The 21,920-nt window shown below is 37.0% G+C and overlaps 1 protein-coding gene across 2 annotated transcripts in view; it reads left to right on the top strand.

Annotated features, from left to right (window-relative positions):
* The window catches only part of TMLHE (trimethyllysine hydroxylase, epsilon), a 47,292-nt gene extending 25,680 nt beyond the window's left edge, over positions 1–21,612 (top strand). The window contains exons 3-8 of one of the 2 annotated variants that reach the window (XM_081563686.1): positions 2,630–2,806; positions 9,428–9,707; positions 11,057–11,176; positions 15,517–15,753; positions 18,664–18,802; positions 19,578–21,612. In XM_081563686.1, the coding sequence (XP_081419812.1) occupies positions 2,630–2,806; positions 9,428–9,707; positions 11,057–11,176; positions 15,517–15,753; positions 18,664–18,802; positions 19,578–19,709 (1,085 nt within the window). In that variant the 3' untranslated portion in view covers positions 19,710–21,612. The remainder of the gene's footprint in view (positions 1–2,629; positions 2,807–9,427; positions 9,708–11,056; positions 11,177–15,516; positions 15,754–18,663; positions 18,803–19,577) is intronic. The other variant, XM_081563687.1, reaches the window with a different exon arrangement.
* Positions 21,613–21,920: the final 308 nt, after the last annotated feature.

Below are 21,920 nucleotides of genomic sequence, written 5' to 3'. Positions count from 1 at the left end.
AGAGATCATTCTGTCCTGTTTGAGATTGCATCCAAGTACTGCATTTCGGACTCTTTTGTTGACCATGATAGCTACTCCATTTCTTCTAAGGGATTCCTGCCCACAGTAGTAGATATAATGGTCATCTGAGTTAAATTCACCCATTCCAGTCCATTTTAGTTTGCTGATTCCTAGAATGTCGACGTTCACTCTTGCCATCTCCTGTTTGACCACTTCCAGTTTGCCTTGATTCATGGACCTAACATTCCATGTTCCTATGCAATATTGCTCTTTACAGCATCGGACCTTGCTTCTATCACCAGTCACATCCACAACAGGGTATTGTTTTTGCTTTGGCTCCATCCCTTCATTCTTCTTAATTTTCTGGAGGCCTTTGGTCAATTCCCAGAGTCCAAAAAATGGTTGTTATTGATAATTTTGTCTGGTTTTATCATTGTTATTGGGGGAGAAGATTTTCCAAGCTCCTTACCCTGCCTTTCCTGAAGTCTCAACCTCAGATTCCTAAGACTACATTTTGAGTAACACTATCATAGGACTCTGGGGTTGGACAACTTGAATTCTTGTCCTACCTCCACACCTAATGATTATATGATCTTACAAATTCATTTAACATCTCTGAGCTTTAGTTTCCTGTCCTTAAAAAGACAATTGCAGCATTGTACAAAGACAATTTGAGGAGTATAGATATGTTGCATTTTTAAACTGTTGATTAGTTTCTCAGTAAGGATATACCACGGTTTATTCAGCTGTTCCTTCACCCCCCCACTGATAGACAATCTTATTTTCTAATTATTTTGCTATTATAAACAAAACTACTATGAATATCCTTGTGCATACCTCCTTGCATGTGACAGTTTCCATAAGGTAAGTACTGAGAGGTGAATTTCTGAGTCAAGAAATTAATATACATATTTTTTATTATTTTCATAGAAACTTCCAGATTGCCATTCAGTGTGTCTTCACCAATTTATATTCACATTACCAATGTTTGAGAGCATGCATTTCCCCACATCATTTGAAAACACATGTTTTAATTGAACTTTAAAAAATTTGTCTCTCTGATGAATAAAAAATAATATCTTAATACCCATTTCTCTGATTACTCCTAAAGTTAGAGGAGTGCATGCATTTACTGTTCACCTCTGGTGACTTTCCTATTGATATACTTCAGTTATTTTTCTACTGAGTTTTTATCCTAATGATCATAAGGATTTATTCAATATACTGGGTATTAATCCTTTTATGTTAAAATATTTTTCCTGTTGTATTTTAACTTGTTTACACTTTGCAAAACAGAAGGTTTTTTTTTTATTTTCGCATACACAAATTATCTTTTATGCTTTATGTGTCACATTAAAATACTTTTCTTTCTTCAAATTTGTCAATATATAATAATTTTATATTTTATATTTTACTTTATCAGTAATTTACTGTTGAAGCTGATGTGAATCTAGAATCAATTTTTTCAAATATTCATTTTTCTAAAACTAATTATTGAAAAATCTATCATTTTACCACTATTGAAAAATGCCACCTTTAACATATACCATATTTCCATATACACTTAGGTCTATTTTGAGACTATTCTGTTCCCTTGATTTCTTAGTCAATTCTGCATGAATATCATACTTTTTAAATGACTGTAGCTTTATAATGTATTTTTATACCTAGTAAGACTTCCCTTCCATGCCTTTCTTTTTCTTTGTCAAAATTATTACTTTGCTAATTCTGAATATGAATCTTGGAATTAGCCTGTTTACTACATGAAAATTTTCACTGGGATTTGGGTTGGAAGTACATGGAGTTCTGTGTATTAATTTATGGAAAATTTCTGTCTTTTCATTTTTGAATCTGCCCAACTGTGAGCATATTTTTCCATTCAAGTTTCCTTCAAGTCCTTCAGAATTTCTCCATAGTTATCTTCCACATTTTCATTTATTCCCAGACACTTTATAGTTTCTCTTCCTATTATAAATTTGAACTCATTTTTATTTACCCTGTCTAAATGAATAATCTGATGTATAAGAAAATGTTTGATATTTTTTGGTAACTTTTTCTTTTGATACATCTTCAAGATAACAGGAAAGTTGCAAGAATAGTACAAGGACCTCCTCTATGTCCTCCATCCATGTCTGTTTTCTTTTTATATACGTGAATGACTTCATTTTCCAAATTTAGAACTCTGATCTGTTTTGAGTTTATCTTGGAAACCTGGTGACAATATGAGGTATGGACTCGATTTTATATTTTTCCAAATGATTATCACTTGTCCCAACACTATTTGCTTAAAAAGTCATATTTCCACAGTGATTATATGTGCCAGTTTTTACTAACCAGATTTCTATGTGCATTCATGTATATTTTTGAACTTTTTATACTCTTCTGTTGTTTTGTCTGCCTACTCCTATACCAACCTCACACTATTTTAATCATAGAAGTTCCATACTATGTTTTAATATCTAGTAGGGGGCCAGTGTCTCTCGCATTGCTCTCACTCATTTGTTGGTAGAAGACTGTTTGAAAGGAGTTTTCTGAGTCCAGATTTTTTAGTTTTCCTAAATATTGTATTTATTTTTATAGAATAAATAACGTAATAAATGCTAATAAAAGAATATGATCTTTTCGCTAGAACTGCAATATGGTAACAATGTGATGCGCTTTGATTATGTCTGGCTTCGAGACCACTGCCGCTCAGCGTCTTGCTACAACTCTAAGACTCACCAGCGCAGCCTAGACACTGCCAGTGTGGATTTATGTATCCAGCCAAAGACCATTCGTCTGGATGAGACCACACTCTTTTTCACTTGTGAGTGGACAGGAGACCTGGTCTTCTTTGGGTGCTTTTTTAAAGAACAATTGTGTTATCAAAAAAGGTTTGCCCCTTTACAAAGTAGGATATTCTTTTAGTAACTCTTCCTTTTTCCTTTCTTTGGAAGCATTTCTTTTGTGTACCTTTTATTTTTCTTCTTAAATAAAATTGTTATAATCTACAGCTAACATCATAGTTTTGAAAAATATTTTTCCAGCTTTATTGAGATATATTTGACATATCTGTATATATTGTGAAATGATGACCACAATAAACTTAGTTAACACATTCATCACCTCACATAATTAGCATATTTGCATGTGTGGCTAGAGTATTAAAGATTTACTATCTTAGTAACTTTCAAGTATACAATATTGTTAAGTATATCACTGTGCTATACATTAGATCTCCAGAACTTATTCATCTTATAACTGGAAATTTGTAGCATTGACGAACATCTCCCATTTCTTCAAACCCATAGCCTCAGGCAACCATCAGTCTACTGTCTGTAGACATTATTTATCTTTCTCTGTCTGACTTACTTCATGTAATGTACTCAAGGTCTGTCTATCAATGTTGCAAATTGCAGGGATGCCTTTGTTTTTATGGCTGAATAATATTCCACTGTATTTATATACCACATTTTATTTATCTACTTATGCATCGAAGAACACTTAGGTTGTTTCCATGTCTTGGCTATTGTAAATTGTGTGGCTATGAACATTAGGGTGCATGTATCTTTTTGAAACAGTGATTTTATTTCCTTTGGATATATGCTCAGAAGAGGGATTGTTGGATGATATGGTACTTTTAGTTTTGATTTTTTTCCAAAGTGGCTACACCGATTTAGACTCCCACCAACGTGTAGAAGAAGTCCTTTCTCTCCACACCCTCACCAACATTTGTTGTATGTTGTCTTTCTTTTTTTTGAGGAGGGAGGTGACATTTGAGTTTATTTTTTTCTTTATTTTTAATTGGAAGATAATTAAATGTTGTGTTAATTTCTGCCTATGTTGTCTTTTTGATAATAGCCATTCTGACAGGTTTGAGGTGGTATCTCATTGTGGTTTTGATTTGCATTTCCCTGATGATTAGAGATACTAAGCTTCTTTTCAGCTAACATCATCCATAATGGTGAGACTGAACACATTTAACATTTCACTTTCATTCTTATTTAACACAGTTCTGGAAGTTCTAGTCATTACAATAAGGCAAGAAAAGAAATAAAATTCATATATATTAGAATGGAAGAAATAAAACTATATATTTGTGATTTTGATGGAAGGATAGATATGGAGACCAATAGAACAGAAAAAGAAACCAAGAAATAGAATCACACAAATATAGTCAACTGATCTTTGACAAAGGTGCAAGAGCCATTCAATGAAGGAGGATAATCTTTTTAACACATGATGCTGAGATAATTGGACACTCGTAGGCAAAAGTAAAAAAAAAAAAAATAACTTCAACCAAAGTTTCACACCTTATACAAAAATTAATTCAAAATAGATCATGGACTTAAATGTAAACATAAAGCTACAAAACTTCTAGAGAAGAATATAGGAGAACATCTTCAGGACCTTGAGCTAGGTACTGACTGGCGCTAGAACTAAATAACTTTCAAAACTCAATATAAGAAAAGCAATCCAATTAGACAATGAATAAAAGACACACACAGATGTTTCACTGAAAGGGATGTATAAATGGCAAATAAACACTTGCAAATATGTTCAGCATTATAAGCCATTAGAGAAACGAAAGTTAATATCACAGTGAAATTTCACTATATACTTACCAGAATGACTAACATAAAAAAAAATCGTGACAACACAAAATGGTAGAAAAGATTTGGAAAAATTCTATCAATTATACACTGCTGGTGAGAGTATAAAATGGTATGGCTACTCTAGGCTTCCCTGGTGGCTCAGCTGGTAAATAATCCACCTGCAATGCAGGAGACCTGGGTTTGATCCCTGGGTTGGGAAGATCCCCTGGAGAAGGACATGGCTACCCACTCCAGTATTCTAGTCTGGAGAATTCCAAGGACTGTATAGTCCATGGGGTCACAAAGAGTTGGACACGACTGAGCAACTGTCACACACATGGCTACTCTGGAAAACAGTTTGTCTGTTTCTTAAAAAAAAAAAAAAAAGACTAAACATGCAAGTACCATGTGTGTGTGCTCAGTCACTCAATTTGTGTCTGACTCTTTGTGACCCCATGGACTGTAGCCTGCCAGGCTTCACTGTCCATAGAATTTCTCAGGCAAGAATGCTGGAGTGGGTTGCCATTTCCTATTCCAGGAGATCTTCTCCACCCAGGGACTGAACCTGCGTCTCCTGCATTGGCAGGCAGATTCTTTTCCACTGAGCCACCTGGGAAGCCCCCTGGGAAGCAAGTACTATACAACCCAGCAATTGAATTGATAGGCATTTATTCTAGAGAAATGAAAACTTATGTTCACACAAAAACATTTACGTTAGTGTTCATAGCAGCCTTATTTGTAACAGCCAAGAACTGGAAACTGCCTTAATATCCTCCAATGTGTGAGGTATTAAACAAATCATCCACATAATGAAAAACTATTCAGTAATAAAAAGGAATGAAAGATTGATACACGTGATAACTTGGGAAAAGCACAAAGGAATTACAGTGAAGGAAAAATGTAGCTGCATGATTCCATTTATGTAACATTCATGAAATAACAGAATTATAGAGATAGTGAACAGATTAGCAGTTGCCAGGATTTATGGACGAGAGGAGGAATGGTGTGGCTTTAAAGAGGTAACATGAAGGAGTCTTGTGGTGATGGAACACTTGAGTACCTTGACTATAGTAGTGGTTACATAAAGCTGCACATGTAATAACACTGCATAGAGCACACACACACACACATACACACAGAAATAATTAAATATATAACTCGCAAGATCTGAATGAGCTCTATGGATCATATCAATACCACTTTCTTGGTGTTGGTATTGTACTGTGGTTGTACAAGTTGTTAAACTTTGGAAAGGCTCAGGGAAGGGTGCATGAGACCTCTTTATGTATTGATTTGCAAATTTCTGTGAATCTATATTTCAAAATAACAAAAAAGCATTGGAAGAAGAAATATTTGACTACATTTTACTACTGATTTTTCTACAATGAAAAGAAAACATACCAGAGATAGCACTTAGTTTTTCCAGCAAGTATACTGGAAGATGATGCTGTTAAAGTGCTGCACTCAATATGCCAGCAAATTTGGAAAACTCAGCAGTGGCCACAGGACTGGAAAAGTCAGTTGCCATTCCAATCCCAAAGAAAGGGAATGCCTAAGAATGTTCAAACTATTGCACGATTCCACTCATCTCACACGCTAGCAAAGTAATGCTCAAAATTCTCCAAGCCAGGCTTCAACAGTATGTGAACCGTGAACTTCCAGATGTTCAAGCTGGATTTAGAAAAGGCAGAGGGCCAGAGATCAAATTTCCAACATCCGTTGGATCATCAAAAAAGCAACAGAGTTCCAGAAAAACATCTACTTCTGCTTCATTGACTATGCCAAAGCCTTTGACTGTGGATCACCACAGACTGTGGAAAATTCTTCAAGAGATGTGAATATCAAACCACCTGACCTGCCTCCTGAGCAATCTGTATGCAGGTCAAGAAGCAACAGTTAGAACTGGACATGGAACAACAGACTGATTCCAAATAGGGAAAGGAGTACATCAAGGCTGTATATTGTCACCCTGCTTATTTAACTTATATGCAGAGTACATCATGAGAAACGCTGGGCTGGAAGAAGCACAAGCTGGAATCAAGATTGCTGGGAGAAATATCCAATAACCTCAGATATGCTGATGATACCACCCTTATGGCAGAAAGCAAAGAAGAACTAAAGAGCCTCTTGATGAACGAGAAAGAGTAGAGTGAAAAAGTTGGCTTAAAACTCAACATCCAGAAAACTAAGATCATGGCATCTGGTCCCATCACTTCATGACAAATAGATGGGGAAACAATGGAAACAGTGAGAGACTTTATTTTGGGGGGTTCTGAAATCACTGCAGATGTTGACTGCAGCCATAAAATTAAAAGATGTTTGCTCCTTGGAAGAAAAGCTATGACCAACCTAGATAGAATATTAAAAAGCAAAAACATTACCCTGCCAACAAAGGTTCATCTAGTCAAGGCTATGGTTTTTCCAGTGGTCATGTATGGATGTGAGAGTTGGACTGTGAAGAAAGCTGAGCGCCGAAGAATTGATGCTTTTGAACTGTGGTGTTGGAGAAGACTGTTGAGAGTCCCTTGGACTGCAAGGAGATCCAACCAGTCGATCCTAAAGGAAATCAGTCCTGAATGTTCATTGGAAGGATCGATGCTAAAGCTGAAACTCCAATACTTTGGCCACCTTATGCAAAGAACCAACTCACTGGAAAAGACCCTGATGCTGGGAAAGATTGAAGGCAGGAGGAGAAGGGGACGACAGAGGATGAGATGGTTGGATGGCATCACCGATTCAATGGATATGAGTTTGAGTAAGCTCCGGGAGTTGGTGATGGACAGGGAAGCCTAGCATGCTGCAGTCCATGTGGCTGCAAAGAATCCCACACAACTGAGCGACTGAACTGAACTGATACTAGAAGAGGACACCTAGAACTTGTGCCTGGTTGTTTCTGGACTCGGCCCTATGCACCTTTTCCCTTTGTTGATTTCAATCTGTATCCTTTAACTGTAATAAACCTTAACTGGAATATAACAGCTTTAAAAAAAAGAAAGAAAGCATACCATAAAAAGGTTTAAAAAAAAAAAAAAACTGACTTTGCAAAATATTTGTAAAGTATTGATTATATATATATATATATATATATATATATATATATATATATATATATAGTGCTATTGCCAATTTGTAAGAAAAGCACCAGTGTTCCAATAGAAAAATGTGAGAAAGAAGTGAGCAATCATTAAACCACAAGGCAGGAAACATTCTGTAAACGGCCAGATAGTAAAGATTTTTAAGCTTCGTTGAGTACAGTGTATCTTTCACAACGATTCAGTTCTTTGGTAGTAGGGTAGAAACAGCTATAGAAAATACATACTATAAAGCAGATGTTACAAAAACAATTCTGGGCAGGTTTGGCTACTTGCTCAGTTTGGTAACCCTTGCGTATAAAAAATATAGATGCCTAACAAATGTTCTTCTTCACCTTATTAGTAAGAAAATAACTTAAATTTATTATAATAAGAGGAGTTTTATTTACCAAATTAGAAAAAATATGTTTAAAAAGTAATAATACTCAATTTTTATGGGCATGCATATATGCATATATTGTTGGAGGGAATGAAAATCGGTAGACTTTCTAGAAAATAATCTGGTTATATGTATCAAGACTCTTAAAAGTTTGTGTCTTTGGGTTTAACAATCCTACCTTCTGTATGTCTATTTTAAGAAAATTACCAGAAAAATGGACACGGATGGTCACTATTAAATAATAGGGAAACTTTCCAAAAATACAACTACATGCCCCAGGAGAACAGATTGTTTAGGTAAATCTTGGTAGTCCATATTCTGAAAATTATAAGAATTAATTTTTGAAGGCTTGATTTTTTAACGATAAAATTATTCTTAAAATTTAAGTGACAAAGGCAGGGTGCAAACTGACACATACATACACACACACACACACATATACACACACACACATATATATACATATATATATATATTTGTTTTCACAATATGTTATGTAAAGTAAAAGTATGCATAGAAAAAACTAGAAGGAATAATTGCAAGCTGTGAATAGTGGTTTCATCTAGATAATCAAATAAGTATATCTGACCTTTTAATTTCCTCATACTTTTTTATGCTTTCCAAATTCTTTATGATACTTTTACTATAATGGTATGGAAATTTGAAAGAGAGAAACAGAGAAAGGAAAGGAGAATGAAAATGTCAGGATAGCCTTTTACTCCTCTTGCTTACTCCTTTGCTTATCCTGAATATTTTCTAAAACATTTTAGGAGCTGGCCTTTTGACTTTTTGTAGAGCAGCGGGCAAAGTTATCATGTTGTATTGATATCATATCATTAGACCAAACTGCCCTAATTCATTTATAAGAGGGAGATAGAGGCCCTTGACTATGTAGCTATAGTTTCATAAACTTATTTACCTTCTGGGAAGATTTATTTGTTCATTCATTCACTTATTAATTTATACTACTCAACTGACAAATATTTCTGTCTCAGGAACATTCCAGGCATTCATTTGAATTTGGTTTCATAAACAATACATATGTGCGTGTGTGCTAAGTCGCTTCAGTCGTGTCTGACTATTTGTGACCCCATGGACTGTAGCCCACAAGGCTCCTCTGTCCATGGGATTCTCCAGGCAAGAATACTGGAGTGGGTTGCTGTTCCCTCCTCTAGGGGATCTTCCCAACCCAGGAATTGAACCCACGTCTCTTATGTCTCCTGCATTGGCAGACAGTTTCTTTACCACTAATGCTACCTGGGAAACCCCATTAACAATACCGTACTGGGTAACTGGTTGCTGAAAGTAATATTCTTAACCAGTAAATTATTGGCAGTGTATGTAATTATTATTTTTAATACCTTTTATTTTTTCCTAAAAAGGGCCAGATGGTCATGTGACTAGATATGATTTGGATTGGCTGGTGAAAAACAGCTATGAAGGGCAGAAACAAAAGGTCATCCAGCCTAGAATCTTATGGAATGCTGAAATCTACCAGCAAGCCCAAGTTCCAGCTGTAGATTTCCAGACCTTCTTAGAAACCAAGGAGGGACTGAAGAACTTTCTGCAGAACTTTCTGCTCTATGGAATTGCTTTTGTAGAAAATGTCCCTGCTACTCAGGAACACACAGAGAAGCTGGCGGAAAGGGTCAGCTTGATCAGGTGAGTCATTAGTTTTCGGATATGTGCAGAAGTTAATTTCCAAAGCATGAACATCAGTAAAATAATATGACTGGTCACCCTTGTTTTTCCAAAATATTCTGTGGCCTGAATAAGGAGATTACCATTTATAGTGCTTTATTTGAAGCCCAGATTTCTAATCTCTAAAGACACTTACATGTTAAATATGATGACTTCAAAGCCGTTGTCTTTTTTCAAGCCCAGTGACACTCAAAGTAAGAGTTATTCATTGTAAACTAGAAAGAGCACTAACTTTGAGTAAAGAGAGCCAGATTGTAGTCTGAGTTCTACCATCAAGCAGTTGGGTAAACATACACTGCTACGCACAATCCCTGTCCCTGTCGCTTCTATTTTCCCATCTGATCAGTAAAAGGATTGAATAAGATGGTATCTAAAGATACCTACTTTTGACCTATTATTCCTAAGGCTTAATTCAGACACTGGTTGTTAATAATACTGCCCTATACTGTACAGCATTTAACCAGCATATTCACATCAATGATTTTAATTGTTTAGTATAGTAGTTCTGATAAGTGTGTATGTTATCTCCTGTTCTACTGATGAGGCAGTTGAGGATCAGATGTATTAAGTGGCTTGACCAGAATTGCTCTGCTAGTAAGCAGTAGGACTGGAATTCAAGAGAGCTCAGGTTTTCTGATCTTAAATACAAAGTTCTTTCCATTTCATTTCTAGGTAGTATATAGGTTTATCTTCTGTAGTATTAAATGTTATGTAAACTGACTTTGTTATAGTTAGTACTTTCCTTTTACTTCATAAGAACCACATATAGGTCATTGTGTAGCAGATGGTATGCTGGGTCTTTTGCCCAGGATGTATATATCTCAAGGAGAGATATAGTAACAGTGATACAGCAAGTCTCACTAAATACTTGCTAATATAAACTATTCTTCTCTCTTTTTTTATTCTTCCATGTCTAAAAGGTGGGTGAAGATCTACATTAATCTGTTCTAAAAGCAGCTACCCCAAAACATCTTTTTCTATGTGAGGAAGGTGAGTGCAGGACAGAAATGTGAACCTGAAAGCTGTTCAAAGCAGACACATAAACAGAGTGAGATGGTTCCCTAAGTTTTCCGAGTACACTATCCTTCCACTCTTTCCCCCCAGCTTCCTAGAATATTACTCAGAGGTGGGATCGTTAAGATGGGTAATGAGTTCAACTGCTTCCTTTATTTTGTAGTTGGATATCTGGAGCCAAAAAAAAAAAAAAATCTGTGTTTATTTGTAAATAAAGAAAGTATTAGACAGAGTTTTGAATGACAAGAATGAAAATTTCAAATAGCTAGAAGGCCTTCCTTTGCTCCATTTGACAGAGAAACCATCTATGGGAGGATGTGGTCTTTCACGTCAGACTTCTCCAGGGGTGACACCGCATACACCGAGCTAGCTCTGGATCGGCACACTGACGCCACCTATTTTCAAGAGCCCTGTGGGTAGGTTGCTTAGAATTTTCCAAAGCAAAATCATTACATGTGATGTTCTTGAATACTCTCTTAAGCATTTCCTGTTTTATTTGAACCAAGATCATATCTGCTGCTGCTTATTTACGTAACTATCTCTTTTCTCCTTAGAAACATGGTCACTTTTAAAGACTCATAGGAATAAAAATTTTTGAGACGATTGAAAATCCACCTTACTACATGAATGGATGTTAATTTTGTTTCATTTGCATTCTTATCAAAGTGATTGCAAATAATTTACCAAAAATGTATTGATTACCCTTTGGTTTGGGAATTTGTGCAGTTTTTCATATTTAGTTATTATATTGCAAGTTCAGTTCAGTTCAGTCACTCAGTCATGTCTGACTCTTTGTGATCCCATGGTTGCAGCATGCCAAGCCTCCCTATCCATCACCAACTCTCGGAGTGTACTCAAATTCATGTCCACTGAGTCTGTGATGCCATCCAACGATCTCATCCTCTGTTGTCCCCTTCTCCTTCCACCTTCAATCTTTCCCCGCATCAGGGTCTTTTCAAATGAGCAGCTCTTCGCATCAGGTGGCCAAAGTATTGGAGTTTCAGCTTCAGCATCAGTCCTTCCAATGAATATTCAGGACTGATTTCCTTTAGGATGGACTGGTTGGATCTCCTGGAAGTTACAGGATCTCCTTGCAGTTATATTCCAAATGAGTCAATATTCTAAACACAACTGCTTTGAGTATGGTATTAAGAGGAATTTGAATCCAATTTACAAGAAGTTGGAGGGAAAAAGAGAATGAAAAATAAACTTCTTGTGTGGACTCAGTAGCTATTGAGCCAAAGATAAGATATACCATACTTTTTTCCAGCTTTATTGAGATATAATTGATGTATAACATTGTGTATATATAATGTGTACAATGTGTTGATTTGATACACTTATGTACTGCCATATGACCACCACTAGTAGCTAACAGAGACTAGATCTTTCTCATCACAGAAAAGAAATGGTAATGACTTGATATGATAGATACCATACTTAACTTTCCTACCATTTGCCACTTATTAGAAGTGCCTCTGTGGTTATTTTGTTGCTACTGTTGCTGTTGTTGGTTGATCTTCTACATATAGATAATGAACCCAAGGCACAAATAGATGAGTAAAACGTGTGTAAGTATGAATTCATAAGAGCTTTCCAGGTTGCACTAGTGGTAAAGAACACACCTGTCAATGTAGGAGACGTAAGAGACGCGAGTTCAATCCTTCGGTTGGGAAGATGCCTTGGAGGAGGGCATGGCAACCCACTCCAGTATTCTTGCCTGGAGAACCCCATGGACAGAGGAGCCTGGCAGGCTACAGTCCACAGGGTCACAAAGAGTCAGACATGACTGAAGTGACTTAGCACATACGCACACATGAATTCATAAAGACAATATGAGAGGATGATAATATCCAGTTGATTGTAGTTACTCCGATTTCCTTTGAGAGTTGGAACCTAAGGATGTTTGCTTCAGAAAAGGAAGAATAAAACATCTTTTAGATGTCCTGCTCAATGTTATCGATACAAAACCACCCACAGCCCTGCATTCTCATTCTCCAGGATACAGAAGGAAGAATATGAGGAAATGGGATGAGAAACAGTTGGACAGGGGTTGAGGTTCAAATATTGACTAGCTCTTTCCTCTCTGACCACTACTGTAGATGCACAGTTCTCTGTGCCTTTAATTTAACCCTTTCTAGTCAATGAGGAGAGCAAAATACATTAGCAGTATAGTGAGAGTGGCTGAGTTCAGGCTATGGCATCAACCAGACCTGGATTTGCATCCCAGTTGGAACATACATTAGCTTTGTGATCTTGGAAAATAACCTCTCGGTGTCTCAGATTTTTCATCTGTGGAATGGGACTAGTAATAAAACCTGCCCATTAGTATTGCTTAGAGATTAAGTTTGGCTTCCAGGTGGCCCTAGTGGTAAAGAACTCACCTGCCAGTGCCGGAGACATAAGAGCCACGGGTTTGATCCCTGGAGGAAGGAGTGGCAACCCACTCCAGTATTTTTGCCTGGAGAATCCCATAGATAGGGAAGCCTGGCGGGCTACAGCCCATGGGGTCGCAAAGAGTCAGACACGACTGAAGCAGCTTAGCACACATGCAGGGATTAAGTTGCATGATGTATTTAAAATGCTTGGATACTTCCTGGAGCATATGAAGTGTTCAATAAATGCTAGTTACTGTTCTTATCATTTTAGCCATCGTTGTCATCATCATCATCGTTTTATGCCTTATGCTTTCTAAAGTTACCTTTGCTCAGGATCTCATTCTTTCCGACCTCCTTGGGGATTTCTCCTGCCCATCAACTCATTTCTTAAACCTCAACTTTTGTACACTTCCTTTGATTCTGTCTTCCTTTACTTACAGCCCCGCCTTATTCCTCACTCTCACAGCTAGACTTATTAAAATAATTATGTACATTCAGTATCTTTTCATTCTCACTTATTGACTCTTCAAACCTGTAGTCAGCTAGTTTATCCAACCCCCTCTCAATTAAAATTACTCTCTCCAAAGTCAGCAGCAAGTAACTTATTGCCATACCCAGTATGTACCTTTCAGTCTTTATCTTATTTGAACCCTGGGGCCATTAACCTCTACCTCTTTTGAATAGCCTTTCTTTTCTAGTTTTCCTTCTACATCTATAGACAGTTTTCCTCAGTCTCCTATGCTGGCTTATTTTCTTTTGTCTGAGTCATAAATATTGTTGTTCCTCAAGATTTTCTCCTTCTTCTTTTCTTGCTTGAAATTATCTCTCCAAATTACTTCTATGCTCTTGGCTTTAGCCATCACCTACAGACAGCTACAGACAGGACTTCCCTGGTGGCTCAGACAGTAAAGTGTTTGCCTACAATGTAGGAGACCAGGGTTCAATCCCTGGGTTGGGAAGATCTCCTGGAGAAGGAAATGGCAACTCACTCCAGTACTATTGCCTGGAAAATCCCATGGATGGAGGAGCCTGGTGGGCTACAGTCCACGGGGTCGCAAAGAGTCGGACACGACTGAGTGACTTCACTTCACTTCACAGACAGCTACAAAATCTACCTCTCTTCTAAGATAAACATCTTCACCTGACTACCAAATAATTCTAACCTAGAAATTTTGCAGAAAGCTCAACATGGCCAGAACCAACCTTCCTCATTTTAATTGTATTTACCCTATGTTCTCCTTGATTTTATTCCTTCTACCTTTATTTATGTTTATCACTTATTTTACTTCGTTGTTTACACTGCCTTATTTTTGTTTTTTTTCCCTAAATTGCTATTGGTTTTATTTTTCCCTTGTTAATTTGAAATGATTACTTTAGGTTTCCAATCCATTAATAATTGACTTGCCTTTTCCTATTAATTTTTCAGTCATATATAACTTAATTATTTCAACATGTCCCTAAACTGAACCTCTTCCTCACCCCTCACAGCCCCTTATTACCATCCAATTATGCATCTGCCTCATTCTCTTGGCAAATAGGCATTATTACTTGTCACGCTGCCCAGGTGAAAAACCTGCAGTCATTCTAGATTTTTGCCTATTCTTCATCCTCCACATCTAATCATTTATTTCTTAGATGTGTCCTCTTTTCTATAAGCTCAAGTTCTCAGTATTTTTCTCTGCAGTTTCAGTATCCACATTGTTTTTCATGTTTTTGTCATCTTGCTTCTCACCAGTTAATCTCGCATCTTAGTTTAAAATCCTATGATTCTCTGTGCTATGCCAACAGGAACTTATCACTGTCTTCCTTGAATATACCTTGCTGTTCTACATTGATATGTTTGGTCATACCTTTTTCCTGCCTGAAATGCCCTCTCCTCACCTCAATCTCATTCCAGCACAAGCCTTGCTCATTCTTTAAAACTAAGCAAAATTACTCTCATCCACGTCTCAAAAATTTTATCTATACAACACCCCACTACAATAATTTCCTCTCTTTATGGCTCCACTGTCTTGTATACAACTTTGTTATAGTGCCTATCATAATTTATTGGTACTTAAATTGGTTCATTCTTCTAGATAGACTATGGGCTTCTTTAAAACAGAGACTATATCTTATTCATGCCTGTATTGCCCAAGTCTGACACATATAGGTTTCAGTACATATTAAATATGTTTAGAAGGAACCCTTAGTGTCATTAATATGTCAAAGTACACAAAAACTACAACTGGAAGACAATCAGAAAATGAGATTTGTTTCTTAATGAAAAGAAAATGACACAAGTAGAATCAGTAAGCATTTTATATTTTTTTTTTCTAAAAGTTTGATGTATTCTCTTTTCTCCACTGAACAGAGCGATTTAATTTTCCCTCCTTTAGCATTCAAGTGTTTCACTGTCTTAAGCATGAAGGAACAGGTGGCAGGACACTGCTGGTTGATGGATTCTATGCAGCAGAACAGGTACTGCAAAAAGCACCTGAGGAATTTGAACTCCTCAGTAAAGTGCCAGTGAAGCATGAATATATTGAAAATGTTGGAGAATGTCAAAACCACATGATTGGGGTTGGACCAGTCTTAAGTATCTACCCATGGAATAAAGAGCTCTATTTGATCAGGTGAGTACTAACGAACTATCCCTCAATGTAATATGTCTGCCAGATATTAGTTTTCTAATGTAATGAAAATTCCTAAGATCCTATATCTGTCACATTTTAATATTGCTCTTTCATAGTTTTTTATTAGTACAATTTCTATTCTTTTTTTTAAATTTATTTATTTTAATTGGAGGCTAATTACTTTACAGTATTGTAGTGCGTTTTGCCATACATTGACATGAATCAGCCATGGGTGAACATTAAAATTCCCATGGAATAATAAATAGACCAAGAGCCAAGGAACACTGGATTGGAGGGGCAGATATTTCACATGGCATTTGAAAATAAAAACACTTTTAGAACAAAAGAACACTTATTAAACTGTGTTCAGTGATCAAACAGCTAGGGTGCCTAAAGGCATGATAACCACAACATTTGACTCTTGTCCAGATTTATGCATTTCTCCTGACCTGTGTATATTGCCACCTAGTATCTCGTACAGTCATAAAGCACATCATATTCAAAACTGAACTTGTCATCTCCACTCGTTTCAAGCCTGCTCCTTCACACAGAATTGTGAAGATAAGAATAAATTGTTGCCCCTGCCTTTGCGCCTGTATTGTAGTAGGAACTATATAAATCCTAAATCACTTCCCTGGGATAAGCTCCACTGGAAAACTCTCCCTCAGTCATCTCTTGTATCTCAATTGCCTAGAACAATGAGTAGGTGCTCAATATTCTCCCCAACATTTTATTATGAACACTTTTAAATACAAAAAAAGTTGAAAGCATTTACAAGGAAAACTTGTATACCTACCACCTAGATTCTACCATGAAGATATTACTATACTTGCTTTGGGCTTCCTTGGTAGCTCAGCTGGTAAAGAATCTGCGTGCACTGCAGGAGACCCCGGTTCGATTCCTGGGTTGGGAAGGTCCCCTAGGGAGGGATAGGCTATCCACTCCAGTATTCTGGCCCGGAGAATCCCCATGGACAGAGGAGCCTGGCGGGCTACAGTCCATGGGGTTGCAAAGAGTCGGACACGACTGAGTGAGTAAGCACAGCACAGCACATACCTGCTTTATCATCTATCTATCTTTCTATCCTTCTGTTTATAAGTTAATCTTACTTTTTATACATTGCACAGAACATTGAAGGTTTATGTCTCTCAGTATACTTCAACATTTATACCCTTAAGTCTAAAGGTCAATATTTGTTTACAGATGTTTAATTTTGATGTAAAGTATACATACAATGTATATACATACAGTGTTGGTATAAATATTGAATATACACTTGCTGAGTTTTTAAAAATGCATACACCTACGTAACCCAAATGCCTATCAAGATATAGGCATTCTATTACCATCACTACAGAAAGTACCTTTATACCCCTTGTCAGCCCAACCCTACACACACACTGAGAGGAAACATCTGTTTTTGTTTTTTACCACCATAGATTTGTTTTGTCTGTTCTAGAAATTCACATCCTGGAACAAATCCATTCTTTTATGAATAAACACCTGGGCTGTTTCCTGTTTGGGATTATTATGAATAAAGTTGCTATCGATGTTCATGTAAAGCTATCTTTGTAGATACGTGTTGTCATTTCACACAGATAAATACCTAAGAGTGGAACTGCTGGATCATAAAGTACGTGACTTATTAGTTTCATTAGCAACTTTCACTAAAGTATATGTTCCATTTTACAGTTATCAACAATGTACGAAAGTTGTAGCTACTCCACATCCTTGATAATACTTGGTGTTTTCGGTCATTAATTGCAGCCATTATACTGGATATCTCCCTGGTGTTCTAATGTGTATTTTTTGGTGACTGATGATGTTGAGCTTATTTCCATGTGCATATTGGCCATTCATATACCTTCTTTTGTTAAGTATCTAGTTAGATGTTTTGCCCACTTTTTCACTGGATTTTCTTTTCATTATTGAGTTGTCTCAGCCTTTCCTATCCATTTTGATTTTTTTTCTCATTCACCAATACATAAGAGTCACTCAGTTTCCAGATTTCTTTCATAGGGAATTGTTCCCTGTGTAACTTTAGATTTGTTTCTATCATGGACCAGAACCTCCAGCACTATTTGTAATAGTTACAATCTGGAGATTACTTACACGTCTATCAATAGAATGGATGAATGGGTGAAAGTCCCTCAGTCGTGTCCGAAAGTCCTTCAGTCATGTCCGATTCTTTGCAACCCCGTGGACTATACAGTCCATGGAATTCTCCAGGCCAGAATACTGGAGTGGGTAGCCGTTGCCTTCTCCAGAGGATCTTCCCAACCCAGGGATCAAACCCAGGTCTCCCACACTGCAGGCAGATTCTTTACCAGCTGAGCCACAAGGGAAACCTTGAAATGATGAAGACATTGTGGTCTAGTCCCACAATAAAATTCTATTCAACATGAAGGATGAATGAACTATTGACATGCAGTACAATAATGATAAATCTTCTAAATATAACATTAAATGAAAGAAGCCAGACACAAAAGAGTACATACTATAATATTCCATTTATATAGAGTTTTACAAATAAGCAAAACTAATCTTTGGTGACAGAAGTCATGATGGTATAATAGTTATCCTTGGGTGAGGTGAGAGATGTGCCATGTGGCGTGGCCAAAAAATATATAAAAGCAAACAAAACATAATATTCTAAGATGGTAGAAACCAGCTAGAACTTTCTTCTATCCCCTACCCTCAGATTTTTCAAAGGAAAACAAAATATGATCAACAGGCAGTGGAACTCTTCTCTAAAATCTTATAATCTTGAGAGAACATTAGCTTATTATTGCCACATCATCATGGGACAAGCAATGAATATAGGGAAAGCCTTGTATAAAATTGCCCCATCAGCAACAGATGTTTTAACATGTTGGAGGGAAATCTTTCTTTCTCACAATTTCACCTTAGGTACAACAACTATGACCGGGCTGTCATAAATACCGTACCTTATGACGTTGTCCATCGTTGGTATACAGCACACCGGACTCTAACCAGAGAGTTGAGGAGGCCTGAGAATGAGTTTTGGGTCAAACTCAAGCCTGGCAAGGTGGGTACCAAGCTTGATAGATGTCACATAAGCAGTGAAGAATGAGGACTTATTGAATATGTGAGTCAAAATGTTACAAAGGAAAAAAAAGAAGCGAGTCCTGCCACTCACCTACTGAATGACCCAGAAGCAGGCTCCCCTGAATATCTCCCCATCAATGATTCTATTTGTATGATGAGGGAGTTGAACTTGATAGTCCCTAAGGGTCCATCTGGCTTCATGATTCTTTTTTTTTTCTTTTTGCTCTTCATATTTCCTCTGCATAAAGAATATCTCTAGCTTAGTGTAAGACAGTGAAACAGTTTAACTCTTTGAGAGACCATCCATAATAAGAATTAAAAGAAAAGAACAAAAGAAACCAGTGATCCGGTTTGCCTTGATAAAAGAATAATTGCTCAAGAAATATAACCTCCTCAGATACTGGGCCTGTTACCTACTGTTGCCTTTGTTATTTCCATTTAGCCTAATACAGAGCTATGTGCATCCTAGTTGTCAAAAGTTTAAAGAAAGAAAGTGAAGTCACTCAGTCGTGTCCAACTCTTTGTGACCCCATGGACTGTAGCCCACCAGGCTCCTCCATCCATGGAATTTTCTAGGCAAGAGTACTGGAGTCAAATGTTTACTTAATCTCAATAGAAAAAAAAAATAGCTCATTGAATGTAATCAGAGAACAACCTAAAGCTTTTATTTTAAATGATCTCTTCTGATTTATGATTCCTGTGGTCCGTGCTTGTTCTGAGTATTTTTCCTCTCTTTTTTTTCCCCCCATTCACAGGTCCTATTTATAGACAACTGGCGTGTCCTACATGGCAGGGAATCCTTCACGGGCTACCGCCAACTCTGTGGCTGCTATTTAACAAGGGATGATGTATTAAACACTGCTCGTCTCTTGGGCCTTCAGGCTTAAAATTGATGGCATTGAGATTATGAACACGCCTGACACCTTGGCTATCAGAATTTCATTTCATATCAGCAGAATAATATTATGTCAATACCGACTTCAAATTGTCTCCTCATGTCATCACCTGAAACAAAAGCCTCCCCTTTCTCTAGTAAGGAAAACCTTAGAGAGAGGCCATCTTGTATGGTATCTCTCTTCCCCAAGTTATAATGTGGACTCATTTGGTTTTTAGATCTTTTGATGTAATTTTGGTCAATCTACTTTGGAAATATAATCAACACATTGATGGAGAAACAGTAATAGTCACTAGGTAAAAATTTGTTTCAACAGGATCTGTCAGACAGAAGAGCATTATAGGAAAAACACAGTCTAGCTGGAGCAGAAATTTGCAACATTTTTTGGTCTTAAGACATCCAAACACTTAAACGTTATTGAGGACACCAAAAAGTGCTTAGATGTGGGTTATATCTGTTGCTACTAATTATATTAGATATGAAGACTTAGAAATGTTTAAAATTTAAGAATGAAAAAAGCACACATCCATCAAAGAGATGACATCATCACATGTCATATAGCCTCTGGAAAAGTCTTCTGTATGTTCATTAGTTAATTAAACAGAAAAGGCAATATCATCTTAATATTATTATTAAAATATTTTTATTAATAATACACAGACCCACTAAAAGAATCTCAGGGACTGCTCCAGGTGTCTTTAGACTACACTTTGAGAACCAATGGCCTAGAGCAGCCGTCCCCAAGCTTTTTGGCACCAGGGACTGGTTTCGTGAAAGACAGTTTTTCCGCAAACTGGGCCAAAGTGGTGAGAGTCGGGGGGGGTGGTTTCAAGACAATTTAAGTGCAACAATGAGGAAAGGCTGTAAATACTTAGAAAGTTTCACTCACTCACCCACTGCTCACCTGCTGCTGTGTGGCCTGGTTCCTCACCTGGTTAGGGACCCTTTGGTTTAACTGAAACCCTAAATTTTTCTCTGTGGTCTCCTAGAACTACATATTCTGTAGGAATTCCTTCATATCACAAGCCCAGTGATAAGGTGGGAACTGAATACATAGTGTTTTATCTTGTGAAAAGAATTATCTCTTCTAAATCATCTCTCTAGGAGTAAAACTAAGAAATCACAGTAGTTCCTGTGGAACAAACCCATCAGTTTGGTAATTCTGTGAGGGACGATTGCACAAAGGTTTTTAGAGATTTCTGAGGTTCCATATGATAATTCACACATGCACACACATACACACATGCATGTGCATGCCCACATACACACAAGACACAGTAAGTGGAGATTACTATCCAAACTTGCATTTTAATTTTTGACGGAATTTAGGATGTAATGTTTTCCTCCATTTCTGCTGCTCTCTTTTTCTGTCTTAAAATATACATGTCAACTGCCAAGATTTGACTGGGTTAAGTATACTTTGTTTCTTTTATTTTTAATGATTTTCCTTTATATGTGGAGAAAGAGAGGGGAAAAGAGACAGAGAGACAGAAGGATAGGTATGAGATTTATTTTCTCTTGGCTTTCATTGAAAATGAAGTTGTACAATAATCACACTGACTGCTATAGAATGATGTAAGACAATCCAGGCTAGGATGTATGTAAGAGGAAAAATGCATTATTAGTGAGTATAGGAGTCACAAATCAAAGTCAGTATTCTCTGACAGGGAATAGATCCTAATCTGATGTTTACAGAAAGTTCTTAGTTCACGGTTAACAATTTATGCATTATTTTATTGACCCATCCAGGGCACCAAAGTATGTACTCAAATATTTTTACGTTTTAATTGTACTACATAGGAATCCTTAGGGGTCTTCCATGAAAAGTGTTTTCCTCTTAGGTCAAAGGATTGATGATTACGTTCATGTATTAAAGAGTTATTTGTGGTTGTTTAGTCGCTAAGTCATGTCTGACTCTTTGCAACTCCATGGACTGTAGCCCACCAGGCTCCTCTGTCCATGGAGTTCTCCAGGCAAGAATACTGGAGTGGGTTGCCATGCCCTCCTCCAGGGAATCTTGCCAACCCAGGGAACAAACTTGCGTATCTTATTTCTCCTGCACTGGCAGGTGGATTGTTTACCACTGCGCCACCTGGGAAGCCCTTTTCTATAATTATAAAATCCTCCACATCTGTTAACAATCTGTCCACCACTCACAAGACATCTAGTCTAAATCATTATTGTAATAGTGTAGAGTATCTAC

Source organism: Giraffa tippelskirchi, chromosome X (genome assembly GCF_054371585.1).
Source record: "Giraffa tippelskirchi isolate mGirTip1 chromosome X, T2T-mGirTip1v1.2.pri, whole genome shotgun sequence".
NCBI classification, from domain to species: domain Eukaryota; kingdom Metazoa; phylum Chordata; class Mammalia; order Artiodactyla; family Giraffidae; genus Giraffa; species Giraffa tippelskirchi.
This window is presented reverse-complemented; position numbering and strand designations above follow the sequence as displayed.